The 14518-nt window shown below is 41.9% G+C and overlaps 1 protein-coding gene across 50 annotated transcripts in view; it reads right to left on the bottom strand.

Annotated features, from left to right (window-relative positions):
* MAGI1 (membrane associated guanylate kinase, WW and PDZ domain containing 1) overlaps positions 1-14518 on the bottom strand; it is a 490362-nt gene that overhangs the window by 40510 nt on the left and 435334 nt on the right. For all 50 annotated transcript variants that reach the window (XM_042849989.2, XM_065550691.1, XM_005297842.5 and 47 more), the window contains one exon: positions 4352-4383. In XM_042849989.2, the coding sequence (XP_042705923.1) occupies positions 4352-4383 (32 nt within the window). The remainder of the gene's footprint in view (positions 1-4351; positions 4384-14518) is intronic.

The raw sequence follows: 14518 nt of genomic DNA on the forward strand, positions 1-14518 counted from the left end.
TTTCCTACTGTGTTCAGGGAAACAGGACTTCGTGGACATACTTTGTAAACGAACGAGATTGTGCCAAAGAAACACCTGACTCATATCGTCCATTTCTCCTCCTAACAGAAAGAGGCCGGCCTGCCCCTACATACCGGCTAACTGCTTGGGCCGAAAGGGAGCAGTAGTTTGTGGGGAGAGGTTGTGAACATGAACAATTTTAAGGCTGGGAAATTCAGAAGAGCTCAGCTTCTATATAGGCATCTAAACAATGGTAACACTTTCAAAAGAGCTCAGCACCCAGAATGCTTAGCTGCCCTGAGGACTGACCATATATTTCAGTGCCTAGATTAGAACTGAAGTCTCTTTGGAAAATCTGGCCCCAATTTGGGTGCTAAGAAGAGCTGCCTGGAAAAAGTCCTTTTCCCCATGTGGGATATTTTGATACAAACCAAAAAATGTTAGCTTTCATCAAAGTTTTCTGGGGAAATGTTTACTTTTCAGCCAAAAATATCAAGAACCCCAAAACAGAAAAATGTCAGCCCCAAACTGACAAAAACTGAAAATTTTTCATTTTTTGGCTGAAAATGTTTACTTTTGGTACTTGGGTGAAAAAATCAAAACACTATCAAAGCAAGCAAACATTTTCTGTGAACATTTTCGTTTACTCGAACACCCAATATTCTGCTGAAATATAGTTTTTACTGGAAACTTCAACCAGCCCTAGAGCAGAACACTTGAAATCTGTCACCCAGCACTTTTACAACTTTGGGCCTCAGGGCCGGCTCCAGGCACCAGCTGAGCAAGCTGGTGCTTGGGGCGGCAGATTGTTGGAGGCGGCATTCCGCCCAATCCTAGGGCGGCACGGCCGTGTTTTTTTTTTTGTTCTTGTTCCGCTCCGGCCGCCCTGTAGGAGGCGGTGGCACGGAGAACCGGAGCACCCTGCAGGGCAGTCCTCTTCCTTCCCTCCCTGCCGACCGGAGCGGAGCCCTTGCGGCAGGCGGCGGCGCAGCGGGAGGGGCCGCGTGGCAGCACCCCCGTTGTAGCCCTGGCAGCCCCCTTCTCTCTCTCTCTCCCGCCCGCCCCCTTTCCCCCCACCCCCCAGCCGGTCCCCCTGCACCCACGCTCTGGCCGCGCCGCCGGGTTTTTTTTGCTTTGCCGTTCTGGCCGCCCCGTTTTTTTTTTGCTTGTGGTGGCCAAAAAGCCAGAGCCAGCCCTGTTGGGCCTTCAAGCTCAGCTGAAAAACTCTCGCTCGAAAAGGCAAATAAACACAAAATATTCCAGAATGCACATATATATGGCTAAATATTACACAGGCATATATTCTAAAACAAAATCATTCAAAGTCACTTCCTCCTTTATTTACCTACCAAGACCTATGTTCTGGCTCTCTAGGCCAAGGGTTCTCAAACTGGGGGTAGGGACCCCTCAGGGGGTCGTGAGGTTGTTACATGGGGGGGTCGCGAGCTGCCACCTCAAACCCTGCTTTGTCGCCAGCATTTATAATGGTGTTAAATATATAAAAAGTGTTTTTAATTTATAAGGGGGGGTCGCATTCAGAGGCTTGCTATTTGAAAGGGGTCACCGGTACAAAAGTTTGAGAACCACTGCTCTAGGCCTATGTCTCCTCCCCTTTTGCTCCCGCCCTCCTTGCTACAGCTGATAAAATTAGTTCATCTAAAGGAGCGTAAGGAAGTCATCTCCCTGCTCTGGTGTGGTCTTAGGCTAGGTCTACACTGGGGGCGGGGGGGAGTGGGCTTGGTTTAAGATCAGTCTACCAACATAAGGACTGACTGCAGGTGACTTATTTAATAGCAGCTAACTTATTAATCAAGAAGTAAACTTTGTTTCAAAGGCCTCTTGGAGAACAGTGAAGGTGAAGACGACAACAGGGGCTACATTAATGCCCCATTTTACATAGGTGCCGCTGCACTAGATCACATGGGGCACCTGGGAGAAAGACTTTGGGCTTTGGCATTTGTGCCAGGAGGCTGTGATGTTTGCATCATCACACTGCCCTGGCAACCTCTAGGTGTGCCAAAGAGTCAAGCCCTAAAAATCTTGCAGGGCATTTTCAAGGCAGAACCTCAGGGAAGTCCCTCCCTCCGGTCGTGGAATGGTCTGTATCGACTGGAATGGCTGGGACTCAACACCAATGCAGTTATATTCTGAAACCTCCTCCTCCACTCCCACATCACACCATTAAACACAGAACCTGTATTTTATTAACCATAAAAAGGAAGTTAAAGGGAGTTATATTAACAATACAAGTAAAATATTGATAATGTTTTTATCCTTTTCACTTAGACTAAAAGAGATTGTATATAGGCTGGTCATTCTCCTCCTTTTCCTTTAAGTAGTGTGACTGTTAGACTTCCGAGTAGCATTTGTTAGTCTCTAAGGTGCCACAAGTCCTCCTGTTCTTCTTTTTGTTAGACTTCCAGGTACTCTAAAACAGCTGCCATGATATATCGACATAAGATAGTATTATCCACTAGTTGCTGGTGCAAACATTCCGTTTAATATCTAAACAGAGGAGGAAGACTGTTTTTATTGGATTCTTCCTCTTCGGATGGAACAGCACTGCCTGGGGCTGTGGTGAAAAATATCGAAGGGCTATGCAGAAAGGTAAGAGAGCTTTCGGGAGTGTAACATGCAAGGAATCTGGTTGCTTTCAGTGAACGAAATGGTTTCTCTGCAAGCAAATTCCATGGGGGGGAAATAATCTACAGCTGGGGGCTGGTAAATTCACTAAAGACTCCAGAACTACACCTGTTTGTAAACAGTCTCTTTGTTCATACAGAGAGGATTATCCCTAAATGGATTTAGGTGTCTCACAGATTTAAAATGCTTCTAATGAATCATTGTTCACTTGGCAGGTGTTTAGCACAGCATCAGATTAATAAGGAGATGATGCTACATTACCTGATTCTGTGAGGACATCTGTTTTCAAAAATCAAAGTTCATTCATCATATGGCGGTTTAATGAATAAAGTTTATAAATGTCTAACATCAATTCAACTATTCCTTCTCTGACAGGGGAAAAAATGCAGCAGCAAAAAATAATCTGCTTGGCGTGTACATTTTTACACACTTGTTTCTATTTTTCCAAAGGCTGAATTAATCTTTGACTATGACACAGAAGTAAATGCATGCGGTCTGACATTTCTGTGATTTGAGTGAGAGCACAAACTGCACTTCTCCCTCTCAACATTAATGCAAACTGACAATGGTATAGGCCTGAAGTCATGTGACTTTAATCAGCACTGCTCTATGCCATCAGAATCACATTAATTATTTCAGGGCTATCTTTTTGGATGAACAGAGAACTTGCATTAAAAGCAGGAGATTCTGCTCATCTTCTTAACAAACCTCTTACTGAGCTTTACCGAAAGGTGGACTGTTAGCAGCTGCAGCTATCGGCACCCACAACAGACCGTCAGCGAACTTTCACAGTGTCTTATAGTATTGCAAAGACCTCACTCATGTGACTTTCCCAAAGCTATTGGGAAATAAGCCTACCTTCTTCACTACCCCTTCAGATAAATGGAAACTTTCCCCTTGTAAATATCTCATTTCCCGTAAAATATTCATCCCTTTTCCAGGCTCATAAACATCACGCTATTTTTGTTCCACTATACTAGGAGCTGAGCTCTAATGACACTTTAGACCGTAGCTTCTAAGCTATTAGCTAACATGTCAACCAGCTAACGGTTCTACAGGGAAACAAGATTAGAAAGGAGAGGAAAATATTGATTTTTTTCTTCTCTTGCCTTTTTTTTTTTTTAAATAAAGGATCCCACACCTGCAGTACAATGCTGCTAAAGCCAAGCTAAACAACAAAAGATGCCCTACACAACAATCAAAATATTTCCAGTGCTGGGGCAGCTAGCAGTATCCGCCGGAAACTGTAAATATGCATGATTTGTCTTTCTGTAAATACACATGCTTTAATATTTCATAAAATCATTCAGCAGCTGGTGAATGAGAAAGATCAGGGAGTAAATTCAAAAGGTCAGAGTCTATGGACACCGCTGATAGGAATTGCTTGCTGGAAAGAAGGTGGAGCGTCCCATCTTTCAAAAAGCAAACAATGGCTTTTGGGGGGATTTAAGGGGGGGGGGGTAACGGAGGAGAAGCTCACTCAGCGGGGAAGAGGATCAGTAAACCTCCAGCCTTATTTGCCAACAAGCTCCCTTTCTGTTCTGAATTCTTCTCTCAATTCACCACGCAGCACAAGCTGTGCAAGTCAATCCGTGTTGGAACAGAAAGACAACTTAAAACAATCAACACCCCACATTAAAAAAAAAAAAAAAAAAAAATCAAAACCACCAGCCCCTTCACACAAAACAGTAGGTGAGAAGGTACTTACCGACTTTGGGCTCTTCTTTGGGACTGGCAATCCTGAAAAAGGCAACAAGGAAAAAATAAACATTAGCATATAAATGTTACTTTCCTTTAAGAAAAAATCCCTAGGTGTATCATCTGAATGTAGCCATCTGCAGAGTTATGTCAGATTTCGCTCTAGCATTGGAGTTACCAGTCTGTTCATATCGAATCAAAGAGGAGAGAGAGAGAGAGATCTGCATTAGCTATGCTGACTTGTGCTGCAGCAGCCTGGAGGCTGGGGAAAGAAATTCACAGACCTCAGCGGCCTGGGAAATTGAACACTTGGACAGAATCTCAAATGCTCCCCTGGATTAAGAGAGACTTAGCTTACAATTAAGCCAAGGATATTTCCTTTTGACGCGATTGGCTTGTCAATTTTATCGGACCAATCAGAACCGCCGAAGAGAAACAGGTTGATTTTTAAAAAAGCGTCTCTCTAGAAATAGATTTTTAAAAGCAAATTTGTATTGGCTTTAGATGAGAGGCTCAGGCTGGCAAAGCAAAACAAAAGCACAAAGAGGGATAATCTTTATCCCTAAAAGGGATCATTTAAAATATGGATGTTACTGACAAAACACACAAGTTTTCTTCAAGTCCACCCTAGATACGTAGCTATAAATTTCAGATTGCTGTAGCTTGAAAATAAAATGCTAAGAATGTCTTGACCCTGATGTGCAGGTAGTGGGCTGAAGTGAAAGGTTTAGGTAGTTCTGGATGACGGGAATTTTGGGGGATGATCAAGGATCATGATCAAAATGTAAAGAAAAACAATTTAAAGCACTCAGTAGAAGAGAGAAGGGTGATTTTGCCATTTGAAGCCAGCCCCTTAGTTGGTATGATGAGCTCACAGACGTGGGAGATCTCAAGACCGATTTCTGTTGACTTCCTCTATCAGTGGCACAATGGACAATGGCAGCGAGCTGTAAACTTATTGGAGATGACCTACGATATAGGAAAGGCTATTCTGAGCAGATAGATCAAAGAGAAAAATAAATTATTTTCAATAAAAAAAAAAAAGCCTCTCGCCTCAAACCTGTTTCCTTATGTGGCATTCCAGAAAAAATAAATATAAAAACAAAACACAGATTACACTGCACATTTAAGTGCTCAGTAATTCGGACACTCAAAATCTGCTTTCATCTTTAGGATGCGACTTATTTTGCATTTATGCAGCATTATGGTTCCTACTTTATACATTTCATTTGTGCTAAAAACCATGCTCCTGTCTAACTTTTATACAGGAAGTAAAACAAGTTATGCAACTGAAATATGAATTGTTATAGCAAGAAGCTGATCTTACGGTAATTTGCAAGATATCATCTCTGAATATGGAATGTCCACAATTACAAATGATAAACAGTACCCGCTTACCGCCTGCTGTCAGACTTGTATGTAAATAAGACTGCATAATACCAAATGCTGTAGTCGGATTTTAAATTAATTGTTTTCAACGACTGGGGAGTATTAGTGCTCTAGACATTATCCTGTTTGGTGCATTATCAGCAAATAACTAAGACCCTCTAGGGCAGTGATTGATTGTTGGGTAGTGGAACATCAAAACTGTTTACACTAAACAAATACGAGTGCAGCTTTGTTTTTCTGCAGACGTTGCCTGTATTCATGTAACACACTCAAAGAATAAAGCACCAACAGTTTTCATGGCAAGTCACATTTGTAATAGGCAGTTTATCACATATTATATATTTGCATTCTTTGCAAGAGACACTCTTTCTGATTAAATGGATACATCACACACACCCACACACACACACACACACACACACACACACTGCAGAGTTGGCTCTATAGCAATCCAGTTGTTCTCCAAAAGTTAAAACTGTAGATGCAACTGAACTGTAGGTTTAAAGTGAACTAGGGATTTAGTTTATTGCACCAGGGTCATTACATTTTAATAAATATGAACTTCTGAACAAACCTCTCCTTCAAAATTTGTCATTAATTTCAGCTGCTGCAATCCAAAAAGATCGAAAATGGCTGAAAAATGATGGAAAATACACACAAGGCCATTGTTTGACAGGCCCTCTAAAGGCTCATGAATCTTATTGTGTCACTGCTTTATGCCAATCTTTGCTACAGAGCAAACAATAATTGGCTTTTTACCAAAACAAGCAACTGTACATGTTCAAAACACATCAGTAACTTTTGTTGGGACAAAATCAGGTGATAACTTGCGTTAATACTTTGCTGTGAAAATTTGTTTATTTTAAATCAAGGCCTAATTTAAAATCCGAGTTCCTGCAGTTGTGGGCCAAACTTGGAGATAATAGACCCCAGTTTCTAATATGCATTCCCAGCTGAAGGAAAGGATACAGAATAGAGCAATAAGACACATCATCTGCACACAGAGACAACTCCTATGGGGGCTGTTACTAGTGAGAACACACTCATTGGGGGGGCGGGAACTAATGGCACAAAGTAATGGGCAATGTAACTTTTAGCCAGTTGCCACTGCTCATCAAATTCAGGATGGTAAGGACCAAAGGTGCTATTGGCTGGTGAGTGGTTTCTGTAACGCTGGTGATAGTCTCCAACCCCTAGCAGATATACATCTGCATCTGAAACACACATCGCTACTGGCATCTTGGTTGGAAATCAGAGAGGACTTAAAAGGCACAAAGAACGAATGACCGGTTTCTCTCTACAGAGGTCATAGCAGGTCATGGTGGAAACCATGCACTGGGGAGGCATGGGAAAGTCTGTATTGCCACTGTCTAGGTTGTACCTGCTCTGTGGTTAAATATAGCAATTTAGGGCCAGACTTTTAAAGGTACTTAGGCCCCTACGGAGATTTTCTAAAGTACACCTCTACCCTGATATAACGGGACCCGATATAATACGAATTCGGATATAACGCGGTAAAGCAGTGCTCGGGGGGGCGGGGCTGCGCACTCCGGTGGATCAAAGCAAGTTCAATATAACGTGGTTTCACCTATAATGTGGTAAGATTTTTTTGGCTCTCGAGGACAGCGTTATATCGGGGTAGAGGTGTATCTAGGTGTCTACTGCCATTGGTTTCAAAGCCCACTAGACAACCAAATACCGTTTAAAATATGTCCCTGGGGCAACAAGGCTGACATCTTTCCCACGCACTAAATTCATCTAAAATGATTTAATTAAAAAAGGCTCAATACACTATCAAAATCTTTTTTGGAAAGTGCATTCAAATAGCAAAAGAGGGGCTGTTGCCATCAGTTAGCTGTGGTTAAAACAAAACAGCACACCTGGGACGCACTCTCTATATGACCTAGATACGTGTTTCTCAACCTTTTTGATACCAGGGACTGGCTTGCTGCCTTCCTAAATTGCGTCAGGGAGATCTCAGGGACCAGTGCCGGTCCACAGCCTGGTCGTTGAGAAACACTGACCAAGAGCCCCTCCAATGGGCAAGAATCCTCACAGAGAATACTTACAAATGTGACTCCAATTAAATCACTCAGAAAACACAAATTACTCCGCTGTAAAAAGCCAGTGTAATCAAGCAACTGCTTAATGGCAAAATACCAGTGGTCGCTGCGCAATCTTTAAATACAAAAAGGGATTGTAATCTAAATTCACAGAGTCGCCAAGAACGGGTACATACACGGTTAGTAAAAAACTAACCAAATGCAGGGATCTAAATTAAGCCAGTTATCAGTGAGATTATCACAGTTATCTTAACAAAAAACTCTCATTTTCTTCCCCAGAACTCCCTAAAGCTCTATGAACAGCTGGCCACATCCATCTGCTAGACTATATTTTGGAACATAGGGAGAAAAATGTAAATTGCTCAGTAAGTTTTGTACCACAATTTCACTATTTCAATGACATTCTATCGAGAGCAACCTTCCTATGAAACGCTGTGAAGGAGGCATTGTAACTCATGGATTAGACACAGAGTTTTAATTTAATATTAGCTGGTATGTTTATTCTGTTTTAAAACTGCATCATTTTAAATGTCTTTTTGGTCTATTTCAAATCTAGAAAGCACTGATAAAAAAACAGTTATGCGAGCCATACAAAAGCTGGATACACCATGTGAAATCAACCCCAAATTCTGCTGTTTCTAGTATATAAAGTATCCAAATTCCAAACATCCGTTGTTTACTGAACATATGCAAAATGCAAGGATTCACACACCGCAGACTGGCAGGGTTCTGGTGTCCCCTGAAACATAAGAGATAATGAGGGCCACTAGAGGGCTCACAAACTATTTAAAGGGACACTACCCAATTCTTGTATAATACTACTCCTGGGGGAATTTTGTGCCACTGTGCATGCGCAGAATTCATGTTCCCCACAGATTTCTTTGTTCCCTTGCAGAAAAATGGCTTTCTGACAGGGAAGCAAAGGGAAGCTGCAAGTGCAGTCCCGCACCACTCCCTAGCTGCACGGATACATTGTTTCAGGCACCCGGAGCAGCTGGTGGAGAGGTAAATCACCGCAGGGCTGGGGACACCCCAGCTAATGGCTCCTACCCTGAGCTGGCATCAATTGCTAATCTTGGCTGGGCTGGAGGCAGGAGAGGACGAGATTTCCTCTTCCCCTGCAAGGAGTGGCTGGGGCTGTGTCCGACCCACCCCCAGAAATCTCCCCCAGCTGCAGAAAGCTCACATCCTCCCCTGCTTCCTGCCCCTATCGCTCCTCAGCTGTGGGCGGAGGGGTCACTGTACAGGAAGCAGCTTCCCCGCCCCCCCAACGTCTGGAGCCTCCTGGCACCCAGACCACCACCACTGAGCTCCCTGCACTCAAACCCTCACCCTGACTAGCCCCACCCCCTTGTGCTCCCACCTCCAGATCCCCAAACCACTGACCCCCAACTAGCTGCACCCAGACCCCCCACCAAGCCCCACTCCTCCAGCACCCAGATCCCCCTGCTGAGACCTCCACACCCAAACCCCTCCACTGAACCCCAACCACTTTCTCTTGGAAGCCCCTGAAAAATCCCATTGCCCCTGCACCTGGAACCCCCTCAATGAGCCTCTGTGCATCCAGCTCCCCCACAATAAAAACACAAGAAAAACATTAAGGATTGTGGCAGTGGGCTAACATTTACTGGGGAAAAACCGCTGCATGAAAAAATAATAAGCCCACCGAATACTGCTTTTTTACAAAGACCAAAGGATATCATCCACCAAGACACATATTTGGCAAGAGGTGCAGGGAAATACTGGAGCCAGAGGTAAAGGCCTACTTACCCAGCAGCACACATCAATCTCTATGTTTTCTGAGTGAAAAACAAGGAGCTCTAAATAATTAACAGTAATGGCCATTCATGTTGTTGGGAAAAATAATTCTTTATAATCCATTGCCAAAAGATTTTTAATATAGGATGCATACTATTTTTAAAAATTGATGGGAGTTGCTCTTTTCCAGATTGGAAAAAAAAAAAAAAAAAAAAAAAAAAAAAAAAAAAAACCACCACCCACGCAGTAATTGAAAAAAAAAGAGAGCACAAGTTTGCATACAGCCATAAACAGCACCATCAAGAAAAAGACCCAATCCTGCAACAGTATAACTTTTCTGCTTGTCATAGTGCTCTGCATTATAATAGCGTTACTGTACTAGCATAAAGATAAGCTATGCAATACTAGCTTTAAGCCAAAGAATAATTTGCACCGAAGGAATGTAGGCCTGCTATAAATCAAAGGTTGCTGACTAGCAAACAAAATGAACAATGCTCCAGTTCTAAAATGCTAATGCTTGAGAAACATGCTTTTTAGGAGCCCAAACGTAGGTATTATTAACCCACTGGCACGAGCAAATAGAGTTCCCAAAAAACACACCACAATGCATACTATATTATTGCCATCGACAAGAGTTTCAGTCCCAGTGGACCTTAAGAAGTTAAATCATATCCTCAATTATTATTTGCTACTGTTCTGGATGCTAAACAAATTATCAATAATTTGAATTTTGATTCTGTGGTCATACTTTCAAGGTCTCAAATAAGAACTTAGAAGTAATAAGAAAGATGTGAAATGTTAATAAAATGCTAATTGATTACTCCAAGTATATCAATGCAACTGTGTAACAAGATATGTATCACTTAGGTAGTCGTTAACCACTAATAAAGATGACATTACGGTAATCAGATAGCTTGAGGGATTGGTAATTACATAAAGAGTCACCATTTCATGACCAAAGTAGTTTCACCAATTCTTATGATTTTATTGCAAATCTCATTAAATTAAGTCTTTTTCTTAAAGCCCAAGCCCCTGGATTCATGTGTTTCTGTGAGATTCTCAGCATTCATTAAAAAACCCAGTATTTCTAGTCCTGGTTGTAAAGAAAAGCCTGAGAACATGAACCTTAAAGCCTCCAATACAAGAAGTAAACTAAAATGAGCCCTTTTTAAAAATAAAAATGATGATTTGTAGGCCGTTCTCGTGATTTTTGGCACATGACTCATATGTTTTGATCACTTGGGGCAGACAATGCTGCCAGAGGTTGCCTCCGTCTGAAGCTCTTCACTGAACGAACTGCAATGAATTCAGCGTCTCAACCCAATTTCCAGTGCACAGTTGTCTGACTATAAGTCCCACCACCATAACAACAGGCACGCCTGCTGGCAGGTCAAGCAGAAAGGCCAAGAACTCAGTGAGCATGGAGGCTGAACTACCTCCGACCATTCGAAGGGATGCCCTCCGGGTTAAGCATTGAGGCACATCGAAGAAGGAGTGCACAAAAAACATATTCTGCTGTTGCCAGTGTTGCATTCGTTCTGATCACAGGCAATTTTTATCTCCGGGGCTTTTATAGCACTATTAACAAGGTATAAATTCAAACCCCAGTAATGTTCCGTTTGGGACAAGCGTTCTTCTTTTGGGTGTGTACGACAGCCGGCACAATGGGCCGCTGGGCACAACTGTGGTATTAGTACCAATAAACAATGTTTTCAATAATGAGCTGATATATTAAGTAAGAGGCCTGTTCCAGCCATTGGAAGGTAAGCAGGCAGATTGTGACTGAACACAATGGAGTTATACCCACTTTCAGGAGGGCTGAATGTATTAAAATTCAAATATACAGTTATTCTAAAAGAAATGAGGGGCTAAACAGACCTCTTTCAATCATTTGATTCAAAGCATTCCCTAAAATCCTAACCCTTTAGACACAGAGGGGAGTTAACTAGTCCTAGAATGCAGTTTGTTTGTCCCTTCCACTCCTACAGTTCTATGATTCTGCCACTAAAAATAGATCCTTGCTGGTTCCTCCATGTACCACAGTATGACTGACCTCTTGTGACACCTTGGGCCTGCCACTTCCCAGCCCTGGAACTCTGCTTCCCCTCCCACGCTTCATCTGCCTTGTTTATCGAGAGGGTGAGCTCTGCAAGGCAGGGACTGTCTCTCACTGTGGGTATGTCTGCCCTGCATTCTTAGCTTGAGGGATAATTTGCACCTAACCCGACTCCCATCCACATCCCAAAACTCCAGCTCAAGTTAAGTGGGATCTTGAGCTTGAGGTAGCTGGTCTGTCAGGGGGGTGGGTTGGAGCTCAAATGCCTCTGTAGCTCTAGTAATGCCGTGGGAATTCAGCGCCTAGCACAAAGGGGCCCTGATCCCAACTGGGGCCTCTACGCGTTACTGTCATATAAATAATAAGAATAAGAAATAAAAATAATGGTACTAAGAGCAGTCTCAGAGCATTTAGTACCCCCCCCCCACACACACACACACACGCACACACAGAGGGTGCACCATGGTCTGGATGGGGGGAAAAAGAATCACACTAAGAACATAAAGGTATATCTGTAGTTAAACTCAGCATGGAGAGGTACAGAACTGCCAAGTGCTGGGGCATTTATTATACTGCATAGTTGGTCTCAAAATAAAACCACAATCAAATAAAACTCAAACCATTAGGAGAGACTTACCGTCTCTGTCAACTTTTACTGACCCACGACTGCTGTTAAGGGACTGTTACTCTCCATTAATCAATTATACCAATAACCGGAGCCCTTTTCCTTGAAGCCAGGCACCTCATTAATTCTGTTATTGTTGATATTATGATGTTTAATCAGTCTGACTGCAGCCTTTTCACCCAGCCCGGATGTGGCCAAGAACTACATTAACCACAAACGTGTAGACACTCAAGCTGCCCCACAAGCTCAGCATACAAAGGTGGGAGGAAAGGGTTTGGTTTTAGAAGCTAGAATAAAATGCGCTGCATTCCCCTAGCTCATTGTTCCAAGTCTGCCCGATTCGCTGGTATGCGAGGAATGTCGAGGGAACCGTGAGGCATGTCTCTAGTTAAATCGGCATCATTTAATGCATCGTCTAAGGTTCTGCTGTGCCACCTTGTGTTACATCGCATCACATCTGATATAAAACAACGGTGCGCGGCTTGACTTGCTCCTACGCTACAAGTTCAACAATGAAGAAAAAAACTTTCAAAACCCACAAACTTAAAAAAAAACCCTTAAAAGTGCCATAGCTTTAGTAATTCTTTTCTTAAGCCAGCCCCATCTTTTCGTCTGACAAGGGCCTAGTCCCTTCTGAAAGTTAAAATAGTTCACACAATGAGAGGATTTCAGGCAATTTGCTGCTAGAAAATCCTTTGATTTTTCTTGATGATTTATAACTGATCTGAACTCTTCCATACACCGTACAAGTTTAGGAAATCATTTTTAGCCCTTAAAAAGGAGTTGTGTGATGAAACACCAGGAATTGTATCAGTTACTGACTTTTCCCCTATCCTAATATTCAAAGTGACTGTGGAGATCAGATGACATACACATCTATGAGGAACAAACAGTCTAACACAGATGTGTCACACTATCGTAAGAATGAACGGTAACTGATGTAACACCACTAATATTTGACCTAAATACAGATTACATGGACATTTATCAGTTTGCTCCACTTTACTTCATGCTCAAATAGTAGCAACACTAGACAAGTTGATTATAGGTAGTGGAGATAAAAACAATGCTATGTTTTAAATGACTAATGGATTAATCTTGGGTAGTTTTATACATCATACCATCAGAAACTGGAGAGTCCTATTGGCAATGAAAATGCATACAGATCAGTGTTTCCAATTCTCACAATATCGTCATGAGTGTTATGGTATTTGGTGATTCCCTTAAAGCTTGAGCTCCTGGAGTCAGGTGATTATGTGAGACTCTCAACTTTTACTAAAAAAAGTTTCTAGCCGACATGCCTACAGCAAAAAAGGCTTGAAAATAAGAACCCAGAAAGCTCCACAACATAGCAAAAAGAATCCCCACATTTAATATTTTAAAAATCTCATGAAATTAAGTATATTTCTTGATTTGTAGGGGCCTGGCTCATGATTCTAGAATGCCTAGTGTTGGTAATACTGACTTTTGTTTCTAGTACTAGATTCCCATTTGACTTGGATTACTGTCATTTAGTCATTCACACCAGAGTTTCTAAGTCAAGTGACATGATTCAGCTTTCTCTCTCTCACATTAACGAATTAGCAGCAATTTTAATCTAAACTGAGGCCCAGTCTCTTTGTTTCTAGGTCTAATTTGCACCTGCAAATGCCCTTTTAGTGCAAATATTAGTAACTATACATCAAGACAACTTGATACGCAACTATTAAAACTTGAACACACACTTCACTGTAGGCATTCAAAGACCAGGTGAAATTCTGGCCTGAAGGAAACTGAAGTTTTGCCATTCAGTGGGGATAGGATTTCCCCCTCTGTGTTTTTTGTGGATGCAAGTTCTGGCCACAAAATGGATAAATATTATTAATGCGAAGAACTGATTTTAAACATTAGTTGAGGAAAAGAGAAAACAAGTTTCTGTCGGGCTGTTTACAAACCAATTACTGGAAATCAGTGCACCATGCTGCATAGCAATACAGAGCACTGACCCAAAAAGGCACATCTGACGCTCCCTTGCTGCTTAGAGAGAAGAGGTAACTTTCATTGTGAATGTGAAAAACACACCCAGTCCAAAATGTTCATATGAAATATGAACAGGCCTGGCAGAATTCAATTTTTATTTTTTTAAATAATTTCAAAGGATAATACTCTGATGTTTATTTTTAAGCTTTTTATTTTTATCAATTGTCACAGTTGGCCAAAATTATGGGGTTTAAACTTTTTTTTTTTAATCTATTGAAAGTTGCATGGTTACGAGAAATGATGGGAGAGGTCAGACAACAATTATTT

This window comes from Chrysemys picta, chromosome 7 (assembly GCF_011386835.1).
Source record: "Chrysemys picta bellii isolate R12L10 chromosome 7, ASM1138683v2, whole genome shotgun sequence".
NCBI classification, from domain to species: Eukaryota; Metazoa; Chordata; order Testudines; family Emydidae; genus Chrysemys; species Chrysemys picta.